The sequence below is a fragment of the Eretmochelys imbricata genome, chromosome 4 (genome assembly GCF_965152235.1).
Source record: "Eretmochelys imbricata isolate rEreImb1 chromosome 4, rEreImb1.hap1, whole genome shotgun sequence".
Lineage (NCBI taxonomy): Eukaryota > Metazoa > Chordata > Testudines > Cheloniidae > Eretmochelys > Eretmochelys imbricata.
The window spans coordinates 54,399,940-54,427,790 of NC_135575.1; the positions used below are offsets into that span (position 1 = coordinate 54,399,940).

Genomic DNA, 27,851 nt, shown 5'->3' on the forward strand with positions numbered 1-27,851 from the left:
GGAAGTTGGTTTGCAGAATCAGACCCCAAAGTTCTCACTTTCTAGAGTCCATTTTTATAGGAATTTCTTCCTATGCCAGTCTATGGGAATTGCTTCATCATGCTGTTGCTGAATCAATCAGCAGATAGCACATTCCTGACGGCTCCGTGCTGCTAGATGTTATCTTGTTCTTTGGTTCTCCCATTCTTGAGGCTGTTGGGTGGATTCCAGTCTGCCCTCCAGGGGTCCTCTGGTTATTTCCACTTGACGCCTTCTTCAGCCGATGGACACTGGATTCTTAGGCTGGCACCTCCCTGATCATTCAGTTATTATCCACACCAAGCATCCATCCACATACATCCTCTATCTCTATTTTAATCACAATTGTTAATACAACAAAAGGGCGGGGAGTCTCTGGGTGCTGTTTCTGTTGTTACAGAGTATTGCTTTGAGTCTCTCTCTGTGTGAATTGCTTTGAGAACAGACTCTGTCTTAGAATGTACTAACACAATTAGCAGCTTGCAAGTTTCACACATAGAGGGACAGAAACAGTACCAAAAACCAAAGAGACCTCTTAATTAGTAATACCCTGGAATTTAAAACTATGGGGAATCAAACTCATTTGTGATTTTAATACAGAACTTCTTTAATATGATTCAACAAAAGGATCAGTTCCAGGGATAACCCTCTCCTCCTGGCTTGCTCCAGTATGACCAGATAAGTTCTGATAATACCCCTCACAAGCCATATACACTAACAAATAAGTGATGTCATAATGAGTTACAATCTTAGCTAAACCCAGGTTTTGGCCAGGTTAGGGTTGATCCCTTTCCTGGTCTTGGCTAAAACAAAATATGGCAATTTGATCTTTCTCCAAGATAATGTTGGTATGTTGGGGCACCACAATCCTCCTTTCTTGTTCAAGCTAGGTAGAACCAGTCGTAAGAAAAGGGTCCTAATTATTATCAACCACATTTTGAGCTCAAAGAAAAGGAGTACTTGTGGCATTTTTACAATTTATCTTGCCAATTGCATGGTTACCTATATTTTCAAAGCCTTTCCCATGGCTGCTAAAACACCTTTATTTCCCTTAAATAACAAAACATTTTCCTTTAAGAAGCTATGCTAATTTAACCCTTTATGTACCCATCTAATCCTACAAATGTAAACATTAGTAACTATTTCATTGCGGATTTGCTTAACAGAACCATCCAGCTCATGTGCTTAGTGCTTATCCACTGAGCCATTCTTCTGAAACAACATCCCCCCTGAAATAAAGTTGCAGGATTTCAAAATGTAACCGCTTTAAAATCAAATATTTGATTTAACATTAACATTATTTTATTTTTGTCCTCAGCTAGAACCTCCTCCCTTTAAAGGAGGAATCTTGGTTTACCAGAGGAAAAAATACATTGAGGAGGGGAGGGAAACCCCAGTGCCCAGGCAAATATTGAAACTATTTGCCCTAGTTGTTTTAGGGAGCTTAATCCCCATTAAGGCTAAAAGAAATTAGTGAGAAGGAGCTATTAGTTCATCTAGTCCATTCCTTGCCAACTGAAGACTGCTCTCTGATGTACGTTTCCCAGTTTTGTCTAGTCTTAAGCAACGGGAGAGCCACAATTTAGTGGACTTACCTCAGATCATATCATTAGAAATTTCCCCCTGATATTCTGCCTCAAAATTCCCTTTAATAGAATTCCATTATTGTTATTTTTACTCCTAAACAATTCCTCTCCCTTAGTGTTTACTCCTACAGACAACCAGAGGCAGTTATCATGTCATCCCTTAGACCATGCCTACACTGTTGTGGCTAGAACAACATAGCTACAGCTGTGCCGTTGTAGTGTAGATGCTTCCTACAGCCCCAGAAAGGGTTTTTCCTTCAATATAGTTAATCCCCACTCCACGAATTCTTCCTTCAACCTAGCTGCTCCGACAGCGAGGAAGAGGTCAACCTAAGTACCTGAGCCTCACACAGGGCACTACATTTTTCACACCCCTAAGCCACAAGCCAGGTCAATCTAATTTTTAGGTGGAGACCAGCCTGCCCAATTAGTCTGCATTTAGCTGCGTTGCTCAGCAAGAGCCAGAAAAGAATCCTACGGCTGTTACAATGCCCTCCCTCCCCACAAGTCCCCCACTTCCTAGAGAGGTTGTTTTTGCTCTGGGTACTTCACAGATTTCTAGGAGAAGCCGGTGGACAATTTTCAAGGATTCAGCATTTTTCACCCAGCTCCACTTCTTGGTTACTTGATGTAAATAAGCTCAGTCCTAAATGCAGCTCTTGTTAGTAGAGCACCACCTGACTATTCAAGTATGAAAACAATTTTCAGGTCAAGGAAACAAGAACTGGCTAAGCAGCCACTGCTCATTTAAAAAGGGAAAAATAAAAGTTGCCTTGTTTTCTTCCTAAGGCGTGTCTTTGAAAAGCAGTTTCACTCCCTGCCCCCAACCTGCTTCTTTATCTGTAGCTCTCACACACACACTCTGACACAGTGCCCTGGCTGCACAGAGAGACGGAAGCTGCTGGAAACATGGCTGGTGATTTAATTTTGCTTGCTGCAGTATCCCTTCTTTCAGCCTGCCAGCAAAGTAAGGCCTGTGGGGTTTTGTGGCTGGGGCTGAGGGATAGTTTCCATGGATCCTAGAACACTGGAGATATTTTATATTAAGCTAGTTTTCTTGTCACTTGAGTGTCTGAGAATTCATAAAAAAAGTTGTCACCAACTGGAGCATTAGGTACCCCTTCTCTGTCCTCTGAAGAGGATGTGGTACAGGGAGACAGATTACCTTGCTAGGGGGTGGGGTGGGTGAGTTTACAATTTTTCCCTTTTATGTTTTGTTTGTAGATTTTTGGGATTGTTAAACCGTTGCTAGAGAGTTTGTAAGCTGATGCAGTCTCATCCTTCTGCTATGTTCTGCGCTGGCTTCGGGTTTTTTAGCCACTTACACAGCTTGAATCCTCAAAACTACCAACTCCTAAAATCACATTCTTGAAGCCTTGAGCCAAAAGCTCTTTTAAAAACTGTCCCCTCAAGCAGATGGCAAAGTATCTAATATCAGAAAGGAAAAAGGACAAAACCTATTAAGTTACAAAGAAGGCACTTGCAGCATGTGGATGTTTCATAATATCCTCTCATCAGGGGTTCCTAAATATATAGATTTATTTTATCCACTGTGGAAATACTTCTTAGATTCACATACAGTATGTGGCTTTCCCACCACTTTGCAAACTACAGCTATAGTAGATAAATGGAACAGGAGAAAGAAGAACGACAATAGTGTGATTAGATATGGTACAGTGACAGCATTTTCAACACTAGCAATTGTTTTCCTTCAGATAATATGGTTGTGTCTACAGCAAGCCATAGCATATATATGCTGTATGGGTTGAAGGAGGACTAAGCCTGAATAAGGAGCAGAGGTTCAAGTTTACGGCTTTGTCAGTACTTGTAAGCTGACTGCTTTGTCTGCAGCAATGCCAACTCTTTATATTTGGTGTTTTCTTAAAGCCCCAGTTCCTGGGTCATGTCATTCATTACAAAAAAAGTTTCTAATTTGGGGAGAAAAGCTTAAAAATGTGAACCCTCAAGATTAAATAACCAGAAGCCAAATAAAAAGAACCCAACAATTATTATTTTTAAAAATCTCATGACTTGAGGGGGGCCTGGCTCATGATTTTTGAATGTTTGAAGTTGGCAACACTGCTTTCATTCTTGAGTTGCGTGTGCCAGATGGGGCTCTCCCGAACAACCTATGTGGCTCTTAGCACAGCGTTTATCTCCTGCGACAGTATTTACCATGAGCTTCCATGAAAGTTCATCCTGCTGCAAGGGCTGCTGTGCTTTACACTGTTTAAAGTGAAAACAGGAAGAAATGTGACAAGGAAGGGCAAAGAGCCGCTGCCGAAAAAGTGAATACATTCTGAAAACTCTAAAACACAGGGGCTACATCGACACTAGAAATGCCACAGTGACACAGTTGCAGCACTGCAGGTGAGCTGCTATAACACTGTCTTGTAGCCAGGACAGTAACAGAAGGGAGTAAATCCCTCCCTTCAACAAGCGATAATTAGGTTGGCAGAAGAATCATGTTGACCTAGTGGTGTCTATAGAGGGGTACTTAGATCAGTTTAACTGTATCATCTGATCAATCAGGGTGATTTGTCACAGCACCGAGGGTGTGGTTAGGTCAACTGAACTTTATAATAAAGACCCACCCAGAGTCGGTGAGGTTAATCAGAAAATCCAGCCCTGCCCAAGCCTCTGCTCTTCCGTGTATTCTGTTAAAGTGGCAGTGTAAGAACCTGTTACAACCAGTTCTGGTAGTGGGAGCAGCCCATTGTCCAAATGTTTGACAGCTGTCAGCACAAGACACCTAGCATTTAAACATCTAGTGGCTTGTCTGCACTCCTATTTATTCCATTACATGTACAGTTCTGGGCTGGGAGTGAACAACTAGGCAATAAGACCCCTCTGCAGCAGCGTTGGAAGCTATGCTTCACCTTACAAAGGCTAGAGGCGTGGTAGGACAAACTTTCAGCCTCCCAGAATCACATGGGTATTCAAGGAACCAGGCTGGGCCACGGATTAAGCCAAGCAAGAAGTGGTCTGTGATGGAATGAGCAAGCAGAAACCTTGCACCGAGTGGGTTTCCAGCAATGTCTTAGTTTTTAAGACTTGCTGCAGGAGAGAGAAGGGGAGGTTTTACAGACCCATTAGAAAAACTAGTGGGGCTCCAGACTGAAGTAGAATGAATTTGAGTCATGGCTGCTTGGAGATGATTCTGTAGAGAGAATAGATACAGTGTCCCCTGTCCTGTGTTTTATTTGGTGCCTAATATCCTTTTATCTGCATCCAGTCAGGTGCTACTATGAGGCATCTGATTTGTTTTCAAATCAAGAATAGTTTAACACACCACTGACTGTGATACAAATGACTGATTTTACACTGTGCATGATTTTTGCACCAGGAATAAGACATCTGAGGGTGCTGTCCCTTGTACATAAGCTTTGTGCTATATTTTCATAGCAAGGAGACAGTCTTGCTAAATGTGACTGCCAGCTGAAATCAGAAAAAGACCAACTCAAGCATACTTCTCAGCTGCCTCAGATGTGACTGGAGTCCAGTGGTTGAAGTCGATTGGATTTATGCTGGATTGTAATCCAAGGGGTTAAACTAGGGTATACATAACTGCTTTCATTTCTATTTGCTTTCAAAGAGTTAAGATGCAAATTCTAACTGGTGAAAAAAGTATACGTGGTAACTTGTTCCACCGCAGCTGAGGCCTCATGTCACCTATTGTATAATTCAAAGCATCTAGATGCATCTTCTCTTTTAAGAAAGAAGCGATGTAGATTCTCCAGTAAAAAAAAAATGGTTACAACTGGTTTTCAAAGGGAAAAGCAACTTCCTGTCTGTCTGCAAAAGATAGCAAGTTATGAAAATTGTAGTTGGGTAGATATAAAGTTACTCGCTTCTTTCAGGGGGCATATAAACCCCAATCTCACCGTCCTGAGTTAGGCAAAGATCCCATTGAGTTTGGTGGAAGCTTTTCCCGATTAAGGAATGGGCCATTGTCAGTGCAATATGATCACAAGAGTCTGGATTTTTGCCCATGGTGAGCCAAATTCACCCCGTAAGATTTCACTGAAGCCTCTTAAACCCAACAATAACTAGAGGCTTGTTAAACCACCAGTGGCAAGTGTACACTTTATTACAGCTAAGGCCTTGTCTGTACTAGAGCACATTTCAGCTGGCTGTACTGCACCAGCTGAGGCACAAAATTCCATGCTAGCCGCCCTAAATAGGCTGAGATTTTTCCCTGAGTCCATACCAAGGTTGTTCTAAACCAGTTTGGGTATGATGGGCTGCTCAGCTGGCCAACTTCCTTTATTTCATCAGCTGAGAATTCTGTCCCAGCCTGATAATGCCTCCCGGCTCAAAGTACAGCCTGGGGACCAACCAGCTATGGTTTGCTAGCTGCAGATGGTGGTCCAATGAAACATGTGGTTTGTCAAATTGGCCCTTGCAGCTGGTGAACCAAGTAGGGTTTGGTGGCTCTAAGTAGCAGCAGGAGGAAGAGAGCATTTTGAGTGGGTAGTAAGGGAAGGGCCAGAGGGAGACCTTTTGAAAATTCCCTCCCTCACCCCCCCCGAAATATTTCAAAAAGTGGCCATCTTGTCCCCCTGAGCACAATTACCCTGAAATATGCTCCTCTGCCTCCTCTAATGCCACCCTCCCCCTCTAAAAGAATTCTGTGGTAGTGAATCACAGCTTGGTCATCAGCTACAATGTAAATGAAGGCGCATTAATGGAGGCAGAGAGGCCTTTCTAGAGGGGAATCCTGTACAAGGTCTGGCAAACCTGCCTTACAGTGAGACTCAAGAAGCTCAGTCTAGTTAGTTTATCCAGAAGAAAGTTATGGGGTGATTTGATCATGGTTTATAATTAAGGTTATGATTTGGTCCCAGATTTTGTGACTTTAACAGATGTGCATGGACTTCTTTGGCTTCAGCTTCAGCCCCAGGGCTCTGGCTTCCGTGATTTATCATCCATTGCCTGTGCCTTTTACTAAAAATACCCGTGACAAAATCTTAACTTTATCTAGCATTACCTACACAGAGAGGAGATTTCAAATTGTAGAGGGCTGTGGACTAGTGGACAAATAACAAAATCCAATGGCTGGAAGTTGAAGCTAGACAAATTCAGTCTGGAAATAAGGTGCTCATTTTTTAACAATGAGGATAGTTAACCATCAGAATAATTTACCAAGGTCTGCGGTGGATTTTTCCAATCACTTGAAATCCCCTTGAAGATTATCAGACTGAGAGTATCAGGTCATTCCTGAACCAGAGCCTCCTACAGAACACCATGTTGTCCTGTCCTGTGGCCACTATTAAATAAATCAGATTTGCTTTTCTGCATGTTTAATTTTGTATCAAGTATGACCTGGCCATCTCCATCAAAATCTGATAAACTTTTTAAATAAGATTCACGTTTCTGAGCTGAAGGTGGCAATGAAAATAGATTTTAGGTACACACAGAGGAATGGAGATTATAGAAATACTGGTCACAGCTCCTTAGTTAAGACTTTTGCATTTACAGCAGGTATTTAGTCTATTTGTAGTAATAATTGATAATAATTATTAATAATAATAATAATACACACCTCTTATGTAATACTGCCTAGCTCATGTATAGCACTTCCGCAATAGATCTCAAAGTGTTTTACAAAAGAGGTGAGTAGAACTCATTTTATAGCTGAGGCCACTGCGGCACAGAGAGTTGAAGTGGCTTGCCCAAGATCACCCTCTAGCAAAGCCAGGCATAGAACCCAGGTCTGAGTCTTAGCTCAGTGTGCTATCCCCAGGGCCACATAAAGGGTAGGTCTGAATGACACCTGGGAGCATGCTTCCTGATATGGGTAGATAGACACATGCAACCTCTGCTTGAGCTAGTGTGATAAAAACAACAGTAAGGCGGTGGCCTGCCTGAGCTCAGCCCATGTTACTCCTGGCTTGGCTATGCTGCTATTTTTAGCATGCTAGTTGGAGCAGAGCTAGCCCACATCTGTAGCCCTGCACTGGGAAGCACACTCCCAACTGCAGTGCAGGCATACCCAAAATTACAGCACTTACTCGGAGTACGAAATGAATTGCTATGGATGGATGTGTAATACATGTGTGTACACACTCAAAATAGGTTTCAGAGTAACAGCTGTGTTAGTCTGTATTCGCAAAAAGAAAAGGAGTACTTGTGGCACCTTAGAGACTAATACTAACCATTGCCAAATGTATCAAAACACATTTGGTACCCAGCTCTTGTTTCCAAAATATGTAATGTTTTCTCTCTCAAAGGTTATACAGCGGAGTCGCATCTTACGCGGGGGTTAGGTTCTAAAGTCAGCGCGTAAGGCAAAAATCGCATATAGTCAAAATTACCCTTGAAAAATCCCTTAAATCGCCCATAAAGTACAGTATACTGTACATGGTTGTGTACACAACCCTGTACAGTAATATGTATAAACATATAAAGTATACAATAATGTACAGTATATAATAAAGAATACATATGCAAAATATAATTTTACAGTACTGTATTTTTAATTACAGGGGGTAATTACAGGGGAGTTGTCAGGGCTTGATGTCGATCCAGGAGATGGAGGCGACGGAGAGCTTGGGTGATGAGAGCGAGTAGTAGACGAAGTGGTTGGCTCTGGTTCAGCTCAAGAAGTTGATTGCATAGGCTCATCTGCTGCTGGTTGTTTTTCCCTTGAAAAACATGGTGATCGGCAACTGTAGCTGTTGTCTCTTGAGCTTCTCAAACATTTTTTGATACGGTCTCAAATAGTCTGTAATACGACATGTGATTTTGAGGCTTTGTTCCAGAGGGATCGTATTCAGAAGTTAAATCATTCAAGTGTTTCGCTGCTTGGAACACTTCAGCAAATTTATGAAGATTCCAACCTGCTGGCTCTTCCTGTTCATCGTCATCATCTTAGTCTTCTGTAGACTATTTTATTAGTTCCTCTAACTCTTCGTTAATCAATGTTTCTCTATGGCTCTCAATTCTTCAATTTCTTCCTCAAGAACGTTGACGAAGCCATCACCACCCACTTGCGTGGCCACTTGAACAATGAGTTTCACTTCATCAATGGTTGGGAAACCCTTAAAATCATTCACACGTTCTTTCCATAGGTTTCGCCAACATGCATTGACTGTTTCAGGCTTGACTGCATCCATTGCCTGTTTAATATAAGTGGTGCAGTCAACAATGTTGAAGGACTTCCAACACTCCATCACATTAAGATTGGGATCAGCATCCATAGCGCTATGCATCCGTGAGAACGTAAGCCTCGTGTACGTGAAACGGTGAATCACGCCTTGGTTGAGAGGTTGGAGGTGGTACTGGGGGGGGGAGAAAGACGACTTCAACGTTGTTATGCACAAACCGGAGTGCCGCAGGGTGGCCAGGAGCATTGTCTACAATCAGCAACACTTTAAAGTCAAGTCCTTTCTCTTCGAGGTACCGCTTGACCTCTGGAATTAAACACTTGTGGAACCAATCCAGAAATAATGCTGCTGTCACCCAAGCCTTTTTACTTGATTGCCAGAACACAGGCAGGAGATTTTTGTTCTTGCCTTTTAGGGAATGGGGATTTGCAGCCCTGTAGAGCAAGCCCAGCTTTATTAAATGCCCAGCCACATTGCCACAAAACACAGTCACACGGTCTTTAGCTGCTTTGAAGCCAGGGGCTTGTGTTTCTGATTTCCAAGTGTAAGTGCAGTTGGGCATTTTTTTTTTCAAGAAGAGCCCAGTCTTGTCAGCATTAAAAACTTGTTCCGGAAGATAGCCCTTTTCTTCTATGATTTTCTTTAATTGTTTGGGGTAGGCTTTTGCTGCCTCTTCATTGGCAGATGAGCTTCACCAGTAGTCTGCACATTTTTGAGGTTGAAGCAGTTCCTAAAACTGTTAAGCCAACCTTGTCTGGCTTTGAATTCCTTCTCATCAGAAGGCTGTCCCTCTTCGGCGGGAGGTTTGAACAGTGCATAGCGGCTAAGAGCCTTTTCTCACAACGTGTTGCCATTGATAGGCACACGTTTACGGTTCATGTCTTCCAGCCATAAGTTTAATGCCTTTTCAGTCTTCACTAAAGTCGTATCACGCACCTGGCTCATCAACTTAGCAGTTATTGGAGAACTTGATGCCATGGCTTGATGAATTCCTCTCTCGAATCTTGATGGCATGGATGATAGATTCATTGTGGCCATATTTACGCGCCACGTTGGAGACCGACATACCATCTCTCAATAAGTCCAACACAGCCAGTTTTTCCTCCAGCATTGGAACAGATCACTGTTTCTTCGGTTGAGCACCAGATGAAGTAGTTGGCTTGCGTTTAGGGGACCATGTTATACAAAAAAATATGTACAGTATCTTTAAACACTAGAATCACACTCAGCGCGGCGAGATGCTCAGACAATGAGAGGCATGCGGGAATCGAGACCAACTGAGGGAACAGCAGATTCATGTTTCCCATCTCATGCTCACTCTGGGGCATTGCTCATTGAATGGAATGGTTGGCAGAATCACCCGTGCTATTTACAGGTATCTTGTTATTTTTCTTTTTTTTTTGCCGAGTGCATATAGTTGAATTTGCGTAAGTTAAATGCGCGTATGATGCGACTCACCTGTATATTATTACAAAATTTAATACTACTACAGCACAAAAATGCAGGACCTTAGGGCTGGCTCCACATGGGTTAGGGTGGTGGGTGTGAAGTCACTAGCATAGTGCTTATGTAACCTTTGGGTGGGCTACAGTTGGCTTCATTGCCCTTCTCTAGTGTCTAAAAAACACAAGTCCCACAGAAAAGCACCTAGAGACCCAGAATTCAGTCACTGAGGTTTTTCACCAAGGATCATACAGGGTCAATCTCCTCACAATCAAGTCCAAAAGAACAAAAGAAATGAACTTAAGAATTAAGTACCAACTTTATAAAATCTTATGATAGAGGAAAAAAAATAACTTAATTTTTACAACATACCATGGCTACTCCATAAACCATATATATTATCTTCACAGTTCAACATTGTCAAGGTTCCTTCCCCACTCTGAACTCTAGGGTACAGACGTGGGGACCTGCATGAAAACCTCCTAAGCTTACTTTCACCAGCTTAGGTTAAAACTTCCCCAAGGTACAAATTAATTTTATCCTTTGACCCTGGATCTCCACTGCCACCACCAACTTTAACTGGGTTTACTGGGAAACGTAGTTTGGACACGTCTTTCCCCCCCAAAATCCTCCCAACCCTTGCACCCTACTTCCTGGGGGAGGTTTGGTAAAAATCCTCACCAATTTGCATAGGTGACCACAGACCCAAACCCTTGGATCTGAGAACAATGAAAAAGCATTCAGTTTCTTACAAGAAGACTTTTAATAGAAGTAAAGGAATCACCTCTGTAAAATCAGGATGGTAGATACCTTACAGGGTAATTAGATTCAAAATCCCTCTAGGCAAAACCTTAAGTTACAAAAAAGACACACAGACAGGAATAGTCATTCTATTTAGCACAGTTGCTTTCTCAGCCATTTAAAGAAATCATAATCTAACACATACCTAGCTAGATTACTTACTAAAAGTTCTAAGACTCCATTCCTGTTCTATCCCTGGCAAAAGCAGCATACAGACAGACACAGACCCTTTGTTTCTGTCCCTCCTCCCAGCTTTTGAAAGTATCTTGTCTCCTCATTGGTCATTTTGGTCAGGTGCCAGCGAGGTTACCTTTAGCTTCTTAACCCTTTACAGGTGAGAGGATTTTTCCTCTGGCCAGGACGGATTTTAAAGGGGTTTACCCTTCCCTTTATATTTATGACAAACATAAAGAAAAATTAAACAGACAGTGCCCACAGAAACAATGAGAAGAACTCAACAGTTCCCAAAAGCTTAGATTGAGTTCACCTGAGTCTCAGTTAGAGTCTGCCAAGTCAAAAGCAACATATTCCCTCCACCTGCACGTAGAAATCTTCAGTTGAAATCCATGCAACTAGGGTGACCAGATGTCCAATTGTATAGGGAGAGTACCGATATTTGGGGCTCTTTCTTATATAGGCACCTTTTACCCGCCACCCCCATCCCGATTTTTCATACTTGCTATCTCAGACTCTCTCTCCTCCTCTTGCTTTCTCGGACTCTTTCTCCTCCTCTGCTGAAAGCAGCTAGTCAGCTAACTAATTAACCAACCACTCAGTTAAGTACATATCCCAACCCTCTGCCCCAGACCAGAGCCCCTTCCTGCACTCTGAACCCCTCATTTCTGGCTCAGCCCAGAGCCTGCACCCACAGCCTGAGCCCTCATCCCCACACATACCCCAATCTGCTGCCCCAGCCCAGAGGCCCCTCCTGCACCCTGAACCCCTTTCTGGTCTCACCCCAGCTGGAGCTTGCTTCCCCTCCCATTCCCCAACCCCCTGCCCCAGCCTGGGGTCCCCTGCTCCACCCCAAACCCCTCATCCCCAGAGCCTGCACCCCCAGCCGGAGCCCTCACTCCTCCCACACCCCAACCCCATACCCCAGAGCAGTGAAAATGAGCAAGTGAGTGAGGCTGTGGGAGAGCGTGCAGTGGAGGGAGTGGGGAGGGAAGAAGCGGGGCAAAGGTGTTTGGTTTTCTGCAATTAGGAAGTTGACAACCCTAGGCACATGGTCTTTTGTAAAGCAGCTTCCCTGACTACTTGCCCTCATGGAGTCTGAGTACAGCAGCAGGAAACCTATTGAGCATTCCCAAAACTACCACACCCAATTCCAGAAACTTCTGGATGTCTAGTGCCAATTGTGCATCTGCCTAGCAACAATGAACCAGACTCAACTCATTCCTACCCCTGCTTCCCTAGATCTCATATTGGGTTCTGGGAAGTGGGCGGGCCCCCTAGATCTGTTAAAGAGATCTCTCACTATTAGTTAGGTGGGCTACACATGCTAGGGTGTCATATGGAGCAGGAGCCAGCCATCCTCAACATCATGCTTTGCCAGAGGAGGAACAGAATATTAAGTGTGTAGACAGTTTTACAAAAAGAAAAGGAGTACTTGTGGCACCTTAGAGACTAAGTTAGTCTCTAAGGTGCCACAAGTACTCCTTTTCTTTTTGCGAATACAGACTAACACGGCTGCTACTCTGAAACTAGACCGTTTTAGTGACTGAATTCTCTTGCTTTGGGGGGCATTCAGCACGTAAGTGTAAAGTTACTGAAGTTGGATTTTGTAATAAGGTTCAGGTCACATTTGAAGTTAGCGTGTGAATTTTTATAGGGGAAGCTAGGGGAGCTGCAAGAGGTGTTGGTCCTTTTCATTCAAATTTAAAAGCAAAACCTGAGGAATGATTATTTCCATTTGAAAAATTGAGATTTGAGGAGGATTGACAGGGCCTGCTGCTTTTCTGAAAAAATAAAGACTCTTTAATCCTTGATCCATTACTTTTACTTGCAGGTCATTTTGCCTGGCTTGTAGGAAAATCAAGAAAGCAGCACAAGATCATGCCCCCAGAAGTCACCGGAACCCCAGAATTTGACAGAATATTCCGTGCACAGTAAGTTCTAGTGTCATTAAAACAGTGGCAATGAGAAACTTCTCATTCATTTAATTAATTGGACACTACAGAGGTCTAATTTAGCCATTCAAGCGTGAAGCAATTTTTTTTCCAGGGTATTTATGATCTTCTGCTGTATGCTATGAGCATAGATCTTAACTCTCAGTGACCTTTCTCTCTTACAAGATATGGGTGTAACAATTGTGGGCATCTCCACAGAACAGCATTTACTAAGACTTTGCACTAACCTGAGGCCTTGCATGACCAAGGGCTTCTGTCCACCACTTGTGAGTGTTTGGTCTCCTCGTAAGAGTAATTGCATTGCATATTCATTCCATGTTCATTGGGCCTGATTCTCCCAGGTACACTGGTCTTCAACTCCTGGTTTACACTGAAAGGAGATTCAGTCATTGTGTTTCTCTACAAACTATATGGAGAGGTTCCATGTACTTTTTCTTTCTAGTTCAAGATACCTAAAATCACAAACTCAATATTTATTAGACTTAGAAATCTTTGTGCTCAAATATTCAAAGAAATTTTTAATTTTCCACAACTGTATACAAAAGCAATTTCAGTCCAGAAGAAAAGGGAAATCACAGAAAGCTCAGACAGACAATACACTATGGCTACTCAACATCTCTAGAGAAATTGAACAACAGATCAGAGCTATTTAATGTGAATATGCTGGTCAAAACTTCACACTTAAGGCTGGTTTTGAGTTTATTTTAAGCAGGGTTTTAGCCTTTTTGTTTTTATGAAGATTACAATGTATATTCCCCAAATTTATAGGGCATCTGTGATGAAAGACTGAAATTTCTGAGAATATACAGGTAAATTGGCTAATTAGTTTGAGTTAAAAAATTAATGAGCATTTAAGAAACTTGTCCTGGTGAGTCACCTATTTTTGTATCCTTTTACCTAAAAAAGAAACAAAAAAACCCAATAGTTGTCACAAGTACCAAACTAGTAACTACACACCTATACCCACAAAAGTGTCTCAGACATAGGACAAACCATTCAGCAATTACTTTTTGAATAGAGTACACTAGATGTACAATGCAACCCACTTACTTCACTCCCTGTGAAGTTTAATTAAAGCTTCAACTGTCACATCATTTAGCTTCCAGCTTTTTATTTAGGTTTGGTTGGTTTAACATAGAAACTGTCATACTGGATCTATCTAGCGGTTCATCGAGTCAAGGAACTTTTCTCAGAGTGGCAAATACCAGATACATCACCATCCCTTGATGCAAGAAAAGCCAAAGTGGATCAGTGGACAATTGTGGAATAACCTGCCCATGGAGGAATGTTTTCCTAGAGCAGTGATTCTCAAACTTTTTTTTTTCCCGCTGCAGACCACTTGAAAATTGCTGAGATCACTTAATGATCTTTCCAAATCTTGTTTGTACCATTAGCTAACTATTGTAAAAAGAAAAGGAGTTCTTGTGGCACCTTAGAGACTAACCAATTTATTTGAGCATGAGCTTTCGTGAGCTGCTCACGAAAGCTCATGCTCAAATAAATTGGTTAGTCTCTAAGGTGCCACAAGTACTCCTTTTCTTTTTGCGAATACAGACTAACACGGCTGTTACTCTGAAACCTAACTGTTGTAAAGCACTTTGGATAAAAGCACTATATTAAAACAAAAACTTAATAAACTTTTTGTTCTACAAATAAAAGCACACAACTCATATTTTAATATCAGTAGTCTTACCTTTCTAATGTGATGGATGTGCCCTGTCTCCCCTGCTGCGGCAGCCCCCGAGCTGGGGCTGGGAAGGAGCAGGGGGTCTCTCCACAGTTTGAGAACCTCTGTCTTAGATCATTTCATTTAGTGATTGGCTTATGCCCTGAAGCATGAGATTTTAATGTGCAATGTAAGGGTTATTTTAAAACAATCCTATCTAATGTATCTAACATTACTGGATAATAAAAATATCCAGTTATAGAAAGTTGCCTTAAGTAAAAAATAAATACTAAAATTTTGAATATGAGCAAAGGAAAAGAAAAAAACAATGTGATATCAGGTACAACTGAAAGTTGTGTTTTCAAGCCATTACTGTTGTTGTAATCATTTAGAAGTTCTACCATGTGCTTGTCATGCTTGATACTATAGTCATAGGAATAGTCAGACCAAGGCCTAGTATTTCAATCACAATGATAGGAACAGAACTGTACATATTTGAAAAGACACAGAAGAGTGAGATTTTTCAAAAGTGCTCATTGTTGGCCTCTCTCTGCTCCCATCCAAGCCAATGGCATGAATTTCCCTGGGAACAGCATTTGGACAAAGCGGAGAGCTTCTGAAAATCCCACCCATAGTTTCTTTCTTGCTTAGGTAACTTTTTTATTAATTTATTCCATAGACAAAACTGTGTGGAGTTTTATTCAATCTTCCTGGTTGCTCTTTGGATTGCAGGCTGGTTTTTCAAACAAGGTAAACACAATTGTTGTTTTATTTTGGCCTAAACAATGTTTTATCAGCTATAATAGTTTCAGTTGTACCCTGAGGTTAATTAGATGTCCTTTTATTGGCTTTAAATGTTACCTCTTTACGTCACTGAGTGCCCCTTGTTCTTGAGTTATGAGGAAGAGTAAACAGGCTCCAGAATGATCTTGGTATTTTACATGTTTCTGTTCTACCAACTTTTACTCATTGCAGACTAAGGATGCAAACCTTGATGTACTTACCACTGACTTCTTTAGGCCAGACCAATGTGTGAGGACTTCCCATTAGGAACCCAAAATATGCATCCAAGGGCAGAATTTAGCATAAATAGTCTTTCCTCTTTTTCACATATGGAATCCCCTCCTAACACCTAATGCCACTAGTAAGTAAATAATTATTATTAATATTTCAGAGGAGTGTTCGGAAGGTAAATTTATTAATCTGTATAAAAACCTGTGTTGTACATTGTTATCATTAACAACAGTTTTCATTATGTTTCTCCAGAGAGAAAATAAGCCTCCACATATTCAAATGCACCCCCCCTCCCAAAAAAAGATAAAACGCTTTCTCCTTTTTTTCAGTATTTAAGCTTATTTTCTCCATTCATTTCAGAAAGTAAAATTCTCATTTCCCCCTCTAGCTGAGAACCTGATTCTGAGGGTGCTCAACTCACCACTGGGATGGCGCCTCCTCCTGATCGTTCTGGGGAATAGCTTGCGAGGTTGACACCCCTTCCCACATTTGCATGCAGTCCTCTGCCTCTCTCTGGGTCTGCATCCATTTCACTCCACGAGCTGCTGCTGTCTCTTTGTGACTCAGCCCTATGGCCAGTCATTCCATGTGTTTCCATTCCATGTGTTTCCCCCTTCTGGGATACCAAAGTCTTCCTTCAGCAGTCCTAGGCAGTCTACTCATTCACTGCCTTGTAGTGTCACTCCCTCAGCATCTGGCAGGGGAACATGGGCCTGCCCTCTACTCTGTGTTCCTGGCTTCCTCCTTTTTCCAGCTTTGCCAGGCCAAAGGCACCTCTCTTCTCCCAGGAAGTGACTGCAGACTTTCCCAGCAGCCCCTTTCTGCTGCCAATTTCCTGCCTTTAGTCTCAGCCCAGCGCATTCCTCCTCAGCTGGGTTTCTTCATTCAGTCAGAGGATTGCTTAGCCACCTCATTCCTCTCTACTGAGGCCTGTTTCGTTAATTAGTATGCATTAATGCTTTCAGGAAAAGTGTGGGATGAACATCCCGTCACACTGATACATGGAATGAGTCTTGCAATAGGAAATGCAGTGTGATTCTGACTCATCCCCCAATTGTTCTCCCACAAATACAAGATGATCAGGGAGTAAAAACTGCAGCAAGGGGGAATATTCTAGAAATAAATATAAAGGAAATGCCATTGGTGTGAATAAAAACTAGACGTGCCTGGTTCTTACCCTCTGATGTCTGCTGGACAAAGGCAGGCCACAATTTTTTTATTGTATATATATAAAATGCATAGGCAAAAGGGGTTGCACAGGCAACGTTAACTTTGGCATTTCTTAACTTTTGAGTACTTGACTTAAAATAACATTATCATGGTAGCAAAGTCAAGTACTCAAAAAAGTTAAGAAATGCCAGAATTAAGGTTGCCTGTGCAACCCCTTTTGCCTATGCATTATGATGCAGTCTTTCATTACATCATCACACACTCACTTTTCTACATGACCCCCTGCCTCATTCAGCGCATGGACTGGATGGTGCTCACTTAGTGATCAGTTATCCAATATTTTGTTTTCTCCTCACTGTTAAATTTGTGCCTCCAGTCTGGAGCATGCCTAGTGTAGACAGCATCTTCAGTGAATTTCGCTGCAAAAATCTAAGGAATCTCTGCAGAGTATATATGAATTGCAGTTTTTCAAAGGCTTATTATGTGGCCAGATACAGGCAGATTTTCACAAGTATGGCAAAAGGCACATCCCTGGTACAAAAGCCACCCCCGCAATGCCAAATTTTAAGTCATTGCTTGAAAGCCTGGCAGGTGCTAGAGCTTATGAAAGAAAAAGTTGCCAACAAAACAACATATCATTCTTGGAAACCACCACCATTTTGGCTGAAATTTTCCCCAAAATGTTCTGTCCGAGACAAACACCTGACGGAGAAAATTGTAGCCAAAATGTTTAAGTTTGTCATAGTTGTAAGCAACTGAAAATAGAGACATAATAGGGAGTGACAGGCAACCTTAATAATAGGAGGTGCTATCATAATCTTGCCTGTAACAGATCCAGTTTTAAAAAACAGATTGAAAAACTCTGGACTAGAAGGGCCTCCCAGAATTTAGGGTTAAAGTCCATTTTGACAGCCTAAGTGAAATGGGATTATTAATGCCCACTTCATCTCTGGGGAGACAGAGCCACCACATGCCATCTAGTAACTTTTCCTCAAAAGAGGTCCAAAACTGAGTGCATTAAGGCAGCCAAGCTTGTCAGAACACAGACGTGAATATGATAATAGCTACAATCATATGTTGCCCTGTATGGTGCCTTGCATCGAAAGGTCTCAAAGCACTGTACAAACAGGATGCCCTGCACCTCCCCTGTGAGGCAGAAAAGTATTATTAGCCCTGTTTCACAGCCTGGAAAACAGGGGCACAAACTGCTCAGGGTTTGACCTTGACTTCAGTGGGATTGTGCATGTTTGCCACTTTTCAGCAGCAGGCCCTAAGGCCATGTCTACACTGGAACAGTTGTGCAACGTGATGAGCACTATTGTAGATGTGGCCTACACGGGCTCAGGCATTTTCAGCACCGTGTCACGAAAAATCTATTTGGGTTTTGAAGATCTTCAGATTGAGTCTGTGGTTAAAGTAGATTAAAACAACAGCAGGAACTCTGCCTGTACTAGCTGAGGAGGAGAAGGGGAGAGCAAGCCAAGGAGAGAATGGGAGCCCCCTTTTTCTTTTAGCAGAGGAGAGAGAGCTGTGCCCCTTCTTACTTTAACCCCTGTATTTAATACAGCTGAGAACAGGGAATTGAAGAAACCCTGTCTATACTAGCACTTACAACAGCATTGTCAGCACAGGTGAAATTGCACCAGTGCTGGAAAGGGGGATTCAGAATTGGAACTGAGCAAATAATTGATTTTTCAGTTTGGTGATCAAATCAGAAACTCGGGGGGGGGGGGAGGGGGGGATTGATTTGGGTCAAAACATTTTCTTCTAACCTGAAATGAAATTTTCCCCTCCATTTTAAAAAGTGTTTCATATTCAGGTTTCTTTCACTCTGCCCACCCCCGCTTTTAAAAAAAATACATCCAGCTAACTTTCAACACCATCTTTTGAAACAAAAAGAATTAAATGTTTAAACAAAGTGACTTTTTCAGGAGGGTTTTGCGGGGAAGGGGAACTATTCTTCAGAGTCGACCCAAATTTACATAGCTTTGGTTGACCCAAAGCCACATTTTTGGGGGGCAATCTGAAAATATTCGCCCACCTCTATTCAGAATGCGTTCACATGGGCAAGGCTTATGTGGCTTTCCCAGTCACCCAGGAAGTCCTGTGACACTGTCCAGGGATCTCCTAGTGATGACGACATTGGCTCAATTTGGAGCTGGATCTCTTGTGACTGCTCCTGGTAAAACAATAACCCTTGTTCTCATCTCTGTTTTCTTATTAACTCTTTCTCTGGCTGGTGTTCTGGCCTAGCAGAGTCAATGTGGCTGGAGAGAAGATGCATAAGTACAAGTGCCATTTAGTTTCCTCCCCTTTTTGGCTTCTCTTGTCCCGGCTACTAATTTTCCCTCCATTTATACAGTCATTAAAGGCGCTAATTTCTCTTTGTTTTACAGGTGATATGTGATTTCCTACAAAAAGGCACCTTCTGGAGGCTAACTTCTTCCCCACCCAGATCCTAATCTCATTTTTGCCAATATAAATCCAGAGTAATGCCATTTAAATCAATGGAGATACTGGTGCCACACAATTGTATAAGTGAAATCAGAGCCAGGCCCTTGGAAAAGACAGAAGTGTTTGCTAGCCAACGGCACAGCCACCTACTGTAGTATCTCCCTTTTGAGAGGAAAGGAGAGGCGAAAGGGACCAGGGTAACTTCCCATTTTAATTATTTTTCCCAGTCAGCATGCCCAGTAAGAGTCTCTTCTTCACTGACATCAGTGTGGAATATAGTAAAAGTTATTTTTTCCAAGTATTTTGTTAGACTAAAAGAATAGGGGACTCTACCTGTTGCCCAGACAAGCCCAGGACAATGTGGCTGATTTTAGGAGGGATGGCTAGGGTTAAATCTGAAAAATGCAGAAAGATACTGCAGGTATTTAATTTCCTCTATTTAGTTCTCTGTGCTTTTGCTGGGCTCGCCCAGGATGGTGTAAAGGCATCCCAGAGCAATAGGGATATTACTTTTGGGACTGCTGTGTGATTTTACTGATTTCATTACATAAGCTGATTCAGGTCTACCATGCTGATAAAAGACTCCATAAAGGGGAGGAGTGGGGCCACACAGTTTCCTCTTCTCCAAAGCGTCAGGGTCTGGGCTCACAAGAATCTGATTCCAGTCTTTCTCGACACCAGGGTGTGACGTTGCACTCCATATGATTTTATGAAAATATGCTAATGAGTGTGAGTATAATGTAACTGGAATATGCTTCAAGCAAAAGGTCTTTTGTATCATTACAAATCTTATAATCTACTGAGTGCGGTTATCTTATTTGTATAAATGTATCATTCTTGTATCTTATATTTCATATTTCTAGTTTAACTCTGAGGTCCTATTGTGATTATTCAAAGTGTGGGCCATTAATGGTGGTTTGGAATCTTGATGGATACCACTGACTAGGACAACTGGTTGTAAATGGCTCTGTTTACTTGCAAGCCTTCCTGTGAGTTAGGCCAGGAGGAATGAAGGCTTGGGGTCTCACAGGACATGTGATCATGTCACCTGATAATGGAATCCATCTTAAACCTGGTGCTTTTCCATTTAGAAGGAGGGGTGGGGACCCAGAGAGACAAAAGATTCCTGCCTTGTGCCAAAGCTATATAAGGGGGTCGGTTCCAGTAATGAGAAATCCCCTAATTACCACCTGAGCTGGAGCTAACAAGAACTGTACCAGGGGAAAGGATTTGGCCCAGACTCGGAAGGCCTCTAGCCTGTGAAAAGCTTATTGGAACATCTCTGAGGGTGAGATTTGCCTGTATTCAGTTTCCTACTGTATTAGGCTTAGACTTGCATGTTTTGTTTTATTTTGCTTGGAAACTTACTTTATTCTGTCTGTTATTACTTGGAACCACTTAAATCCTACTTTTTATACTTAAGAAAAATTACTTTCTTATTATTGAACCCAGAGTAAGTAATTAATACCTGGGGGGGAGGGGGAAACATCTGTGCATATCTCTTTCTCAGTGTTATAGAGGGCAGACAATTTATGAGTTTACTCTTGTGGCAAATTGCCGGCACTACTATGATGGGCCTCGCACTTTCTCTTCTTGGGTGGGGATTCAGGGCACCGTTTCTTGCCCCTGAACTGGAGTATTAACTGCCCCACTAGTGTCCTAGAGGAGGGGAGTGGAGAGGGAGGGACCCAGGCCCACCCTCTACTCCAGGTCCCAGCCCAGGGGCCCTAGATTCCTAGACACTATGGAATTAGGTCGAATTTATAGAAGTTGGTTTTTTAGAAGTTGGTTTTATATATTCGAGTGTGTGTGTCCCCACAGAAAATGCTCTAAGTGCATTAACTCGGCGGAGTGCTTCCACAGTACCAAGGCAAGCGTCGACTTCCGAGGTGTTGCACTGTGGATAGCTATCCCACAGTTCCCGCAGTCTCCGCTGCCCATTGGAATTCTGGGTTGAGATCCCAATGCCTGATGGGGCTAAAACATTGTCGCGGGTGGTTCTGGGTACATATCGTCAAGCCACCGTTCCCTCCCTCCCTCCGTGAAAGCAAGGGCAGACAATCGTTTTGCGCCTTTTTTCCTGAGTTACCTGTGCAGACGCCATACCACGGCAAGCATGGAGCCCGCTTAGGTAACCGTCACCGTATGTCTCCTGGGTGCTGGCAGACGCGGTACACAGTAGCAGCAACCCATTGCCTTCTGGCCGAAGACGGTGCAATATGACTGGTAGCCGTCATCGTCATGTCCGAGGTGCTCCTGGCCACATCGGCCAGGAGCGCCTGGGCAGACATGGGCGCAGGGACTAAATTTGGAGTGACTTGACCAGGTCATTCTCTTTAGTCCTGCAGTCAGTCCTATTGAACCGTCTTATGGTGAGCAGGCAGGCGATACGGATTGCTAGCAGTTGTACTGTACCATCTTCTGCCGGGCAGGCAAGAGATGAGGATGGATAGCAGTCATATTGCACCATCTTCTGCCGGGCAGGCAAGAGATGAGGATGGCTAGCAGTCGTATTGCACCATCTTCTGCCGAGCAGCCATGAGATGTGGATGGCATGCAGTCCTTCTGCACCGTCTGCTGCCAGCCAAAGATGTAAAAGATAGATGGAGTGAATCAAACCAAGAAATAGACCAGATTTGTTTTATACTCATTTGCTTCCCCCCCGTCTAGGGGACTCATTCCTCTAGGTCACACTGCAGTCACTCACAGAGAAGGTGCAGCGAGGTAAATCTAGCCATGTATCAATCAGAGGCCAGACTAACCTCCTTGTTCCAATAAGAACAATAACTTAGGTGCACCATTTCTTATTGGAACCCTCCGTGAAGTCCTGCCTGAAATACTCCTTGATGTGAAGCCACCCCCTTTGTTGATTTTAGCTCCCTGAAGCCAACCCTGTAAGCCATGTCAGCAGTTGCCCCTCCCTCCGTCAGAGCAACAGCAGACAATCGTTCCGTGCCTTTTTTCTGTGCGGACACCATACCAAGGCAAGCATGGAGGCCGCTCAGCTCACTTTGGCAATTAGGAGCACATTAAACACCACACGCATTATCCAGCAGTATATGCAGCACCAGAACCTGGCAGAGCGATACCGGGCGAGGAGGCGACGTCAGCGCGGTCACGTGAGTGATCAGGACATGGACACAGATTTCTCTGAAAGCATGGGCCCTGCCAATGCATGCATCATGGTGCTAATGGGGCAGGTTCATGCTGTGGAACGCCAATTCTGGGCTCGGGAAACAAGCACAGACTGGTGGGACCGCATAGTGTTGCAGGTCTGGGACGATTCCCAGGGGCTGCGAAACTTTCGCATGCGTAAGGGCACTTTCATGGAACTTTGTGAGTTGCTTTCCCCTGCCCTGAAGCGCATGAATACCAAGATGAGAGCAGCCCTCACAGTTGAGAAGTGAGTGGCGATAGCCCTGTGGAAGCTTGCAACGCCAGACAGCTACCGGTCAGTTGGGAATCAATTTGGAGTGGGCAAATCTACTGTTGGGCTGCTGTGATGCAAGTAGCCCACGCAATCAAAGATCTGCTGATATCAAAGGTAGTGACCCTGGGAAATGTGCAGGTCATAGTGGATGGCTTTGCTGCAATGGGATTCCCTAACTGTGGTGGGGCCATAGACGGAACCCATATTCCCTATCTTGGCACCAGAGCACCAAGCCGGCAAGTACATAAACCACAAGGGGTACTTTTCAATAGTTCTGCAAGCTCTGGTGGATCACAAGGGACGTTTCACCAACATCAACGTGGGATGGCCGGGAAAGGTACATGACGCTCGCATCTTTAGGAACTCTGGTCTGTTTCAAAAGCTGCAGGAAGGGACTTTATTCCCAGACCAGAAAATAACTGTTGGGGACGTTGAAATGCCTATATGTATCCTTGGGGACCCAGCCTACCCCTTAATGCCATGGCTCATGAAGCCGTACACAGGCAGCCGGGACAGTAGTCAGGAGCTGTTCAACTACAGGCTGAGCAAGTGCAGAATGGTGGTAGAATGTGCATTTGGACGTTTAAAGGTGCGCTGGCGCAGTTTACTGACTCGCTTAGACCTCAGCGAAACCAATATTCCCACTGTTATTACTGCTTGCTGTGTGCTCCACAATATCTGTGAGAGTAAGGGGGAGACGTTTATGGCGGGGTGGGAGGTTGAGGCAAATCGCCTGGCTGCTGGTTACACACAGCCAGACACCAGGGCGGTTAGAAGAGCACAGGAGGGCGCGGTACGCATCAGAGAAGCTTTGAAAACCAGTTTCATGAATGGCCAGGCTACGGTGTGAAAGTTCTCTTTGTTTCTCCTTGATGAAACCCCCCGCCCCTTGGTTCACTCTACTTCCCTGCAAGCTAACCACACTCCCCTCCTCCCTTTAATCATTGCTTGCAGAGGCAATAAAGTCATTGTTGCTTCACATTCATGCATTCTTTATTCATTCATCACACAAATAGGGGAACGACTACCAAGGTAGCCCAGGAGGGGTGGTGGAGGAGGGAAGGAAAATGCCACACAGCACTTTAAAAGTTTACAACTTTAAAATTTATTGAATGCCAGCCTTCTTTTTTTGGGGCAATCCTCTGTGGCGGAGTGGCTGGTTGGCCGGTGGCCCCCGCACCGCGTTCTTGGGCGTCTGGGTGTGGAGGCTATGGAACTTGGGGAGGAGGGCGATTGGTTACTCAGGGGCTGTAGTGGCAGTCTGTGCTCCAGCTGCCTTTGCTGCAGCTCAACCATACACTGGAGCATACTGGTTTGGTCCTCCAGCAGCCTCAGCATTGAATCCTGCCTCCTCTCATCACGCTGCCGCCACATTTGAGCTTCAGCCCGCCACTTACTCTCTTCAGCCCGCCACCTCTCCTCCCGGTCATTTTGTGCTTTCCTGCACTGTGACATTATTTGCCTCCACGCATTCGTCTGTGCTCTGTCAGTGTGGGAGGACAGCATGAGCTCAGAGAACATTTCATCACGAGTGCGTTTTTTTTTTTCTTTCTAATCTTCACTAGCCTCTGGAAAGGAGAAGATCCTGTGATCATTGAAACACATGCAGCTGGTGGAGAAAAAAAAAAAGGGACAGCGGTATTTAAAAAGACACATTTTATAAAACAGTGGCTACAGTCTTTCAGGGTAAACCTTGCTGTTAACATTACATACATAGCATATGTGCTTTTGTTACAAGGTTGCATTTTGCCTCCCCCACCACGTGGCTACCCCCCTCCCCCCTCCCCGTGGCTAACAGCGGGGAACATTTTTGTTCAGCTGCAGGCAAACAGCTCAGCAGGAACAGGCTCCTCTGAATGTCCCCTGAAGAAAAGCACCCTATTTCAACCAGGAGACCATGAATGATATTTCACTCTCCTGAGGATAACACAGAGAGATAAAGAACGGATGTTGTTTGAACGCCAGCAAACATACACTGCAATGCTTTGTTGTACAATGATTCCCGAGTACGTGTTACTGGCCTGGAGTGGTAAAGTGTCCTACCATGAAGGACGCAGTAAGGCTGCCCTCCCCAGAAACCTTTTGCAAAGGCTTTGGGAGTACATCCAGGAGAGCCACGAATGCCAGGGCAAATTAATCCTTTCACATGCTTGCTTTTAAACCATGTATAGTATTTTAAAAGGTACACTCACCGGAGGTCCCTTCTCCGCCTGCCGGGTCCAGGAGGCAGCCTTGGGTGGGTTCGGGGGGTACTGGCTCCAGGGTGAGAAACAGTTCCTGGCTGTTGGGAAAACCGGTTTCTCCGCTTGCTTGCTGTGAGCTATCTTCTTTGTCCCCAAAACCTGCTTCCGTGTTGCCTCCATCTCCATTGAAGGAGTCAAACAACATGGCTGGGGTAGTGGTAGCTGAACCCCCTAAAATGGCATGCAGCTCATCATAGAAGCGGCATGTTTGGGGCTCTGACCCGGAGCGGCCGTTCGCCCCTCTGGTTTTCTGGTAGGCTTGCCTCAGCTCCTTAAGTTTCACGCAGCACTGCTTCGGATCCCTGTTATGGCCTCTGTCCTTCATGCCCTGGGAGATTTTGACAAAGGTTTTGGCCTTTCAAAAACTGGAACGGAGTTCTGATAGCACGGATTCCTCTCCTCATACAGTGATCAGATCCCATACCTCCCGTTCGGTCCATGCTGGAGCTCTTTTGCGATTCTGGGACTCCATCATGGTCACCTCTGCTGATGAGCTCTGCATGGTCACCTGCAGCTTGCCACACTGGCCAAACAGGAAATGAGATTCAAAAGTTCGCAGTTCTTTTCCTGTCTACCTGGCCAGTGCATCTGAGTTGAGAATGCTGTCCAGAGCAGTCACAATGGAGCACTCTGGGATAGCTCCCGGAGGCCAATACAGTCGAATTGTGTTCACAGTACCCCAAATTCGACCTGGCAAGGCCGATTTAAGCGCTAATCCACTTGTTGGGGTGGAGTACGGAAATCGATTTTAAGAGCCCTTTAAGTCGAAATAAAGGGCTTCATCGTGTGGACGGATGCAGGTTTACATCGATTTAACGCTGCTAAATTCGACCTAAAGTCCTAGTGTAGACCAGGGCTAGGATAGCAGTAAACCATTAGAACTAGCAATTCCTTCCCCTGGGCTACTTCCCTCTCCTGCCCTTCAGCTTGTGGGGCTTCCTGCCCTCCCTCTGCACAAACCAGGTGTCCCTTTACCTAGGGTCTTGGTCTTCTTAGCCCACCACAGCACTTCTCTAAACTCTCCTCTGCTTCTCTCCAAACTGCTCTTTGCTCTAACACCAATCCACTCTGTTTCAACCCCTCCCAACTGCTCTTTGCTCCAATGCAATCCACTCTGCTTCAACTCCTCCTCTTGTCTGATTGAAGCAGGGGTTTTTTATCATGTGACTGGCTTCAGGTGCTTTAATTAATTTATAGCAAACTTTCTTCCCTCTGCAGGGAATAAGGCTCCCTTCTAACACTCTTCTGCTGCCCTCTGGCCATGCTGTATCACACCCTGTATAAGCTTTATACAGAGTAAAAAGGATTTATTTGGAGTTTGGATCCCACTGGGAGCTGGGTGTCTGGGTGCTAGAGACAGGAGCACTTGCTAAGTCTTTTCCAGTTAAGTCTGCGGCTTTGGGGGGTGGGTCAGATCCTGGGTCTGTGCTGGAGCAGACTGGCGTATCTGGCTCAACAAGGCAGGATTCTGAAGGCCCAAACTGGCAGAGAAAACTGGCTCAGAGGTAGTTGTAGCACATCAGGTGACAGTCCCAAGGGGGTCTCTGTGACCGAACCCATCACAGCAGGGTAAATCGGGAATAATTCTGCTTCAGTCCTTGAAGTTGCACCAACGTAAGTGAGATCAGGCCCTGAACAGCTCAGAGTGAATCGAAGAGCTGTGAAACCAGTTGGTGGCACAGTCCCATAGGTGGGGGACAAGGAGACTTTCTATCAGACTTTTGCCTCATTTTGCCTCTTTGAAATATAGTTCTATTGCTGTTCAGCAGTTGTTGAACCCGTTTCTTTATCTCTTATGGACAGTGCATCATATTTAGACTCCTCACCATTGTTTTCTGGCTAGTTGCTACTGGAATTGATTCACCCCTTTCTCGGTTTACTCCACAAATGTTGGACACTTATGTTGAATTGTGATCTCTCTAACTAAACGGGTCCCGTGGTGGGGGACTGATCTACCTCTTACCTTTATAGAAGAGTGGTTCTTCTAGGTCATGGCTGAGGCCGTTGGTAAGGCAGTGAAGTGAAACACCCCAAGGAGAGTATGCTTATGAATTGCAGAAGAAAAAGATTTCACTGCTTCCAGTCCATTAACTCTCCTGTACGCTAATAATCAGCTAGTTAAAGGCGGGACTGGGGAGGCTTGTGGGTACAAGCCCAGAACTGGAGTAGCACAAGAGATGGATTCTGGGACTAGCTCAGATATTGACTTCCTTGTGACCATTGACAAGTTATGTCCCTTCTGGTCTTCAATTCCTTCCCACTGTAAAATGGGGATAATATTTTTTCTACCTCAGAGGGATATCACATGAGCATAATTCCTTACAGTGTGTACCATACTCCCATCCTTCACCTAAAGATACTATATAAATGCAAATTATTAATGGCAACAAATAAAATAAGTAGATAAAAAGTCTTCTGTTTCAGAAACAAAATGTGACTGTTTACAGCAAGGGATTGAGATGTCTGTGAAATGCCATGAAAACCCCTGGAACCACAAAAATAAAATAATCACAATGAAACTGACTAGTTCCTTCAAATCCTAATTTTTAAATTCCCCACTAACTTTCTCCCATTAATCTCTTTTTTTCCTTCAGAATTGGCTGCCTTTCTGGGTCTGGTGTACATGTACACCCATCACAAATACTTCCATGGATATGCAGAGTCTGCAAAAGGAAGGTAAGAAGGACCCACCATCTGTGCTTAAGTTGAATGCTCCAGTTTGTGGCCTGAAGCTGGGCTTACCACCAACGACTGGTAGTGAAAAGTGACTATAATTGAATGCAACATG

The 27,851-nt window shown here is 43.9% G+C and overlaps 1 protein-coding gene across 2 annotated transcripts in view; it reads left to right on the top strand.

The window, feature by feature from the left end:
• Positions 1 to 2,460: 2,460 nt before the first annotated feature.
• Positions 2,461 to 27,851, top strand: part of MGST2 (microsomal glutathione S-transferase 2) — a 29,503-nt gene continuing 4,112 nt past the window's right edge. Inside the window, exons 1-4 of one of the 2 annotated variants that reach the window (XM_077815260.1) lie at positions 2,461 to 2,571; positions 12,966 to 13,065; positions 15,432 to 15,502; positions 27,658 to 27,739. In XM_077815260.1, the coding sequence (XP_077671386.1) occupies positions 2,514 to 2,571; positions 12,966 to 13,065; positions 15,432 to 15,502; positions 27,658 to 27,739 (311 nt within the window). In that variant the 5' untranslated portion in view covers positions 2,461 to 2,513. Of the gene's footprint in view, positions 2,572 to 8,142; positions 10,089 to 12,965; positions 13,066 to 15,431; positions 15,503 to 27,657; positions 27,740 to 27,851 lie in introns of those variants that run through there. The other variant, XM_077815261.1, reaches the window with a different exon arrangement.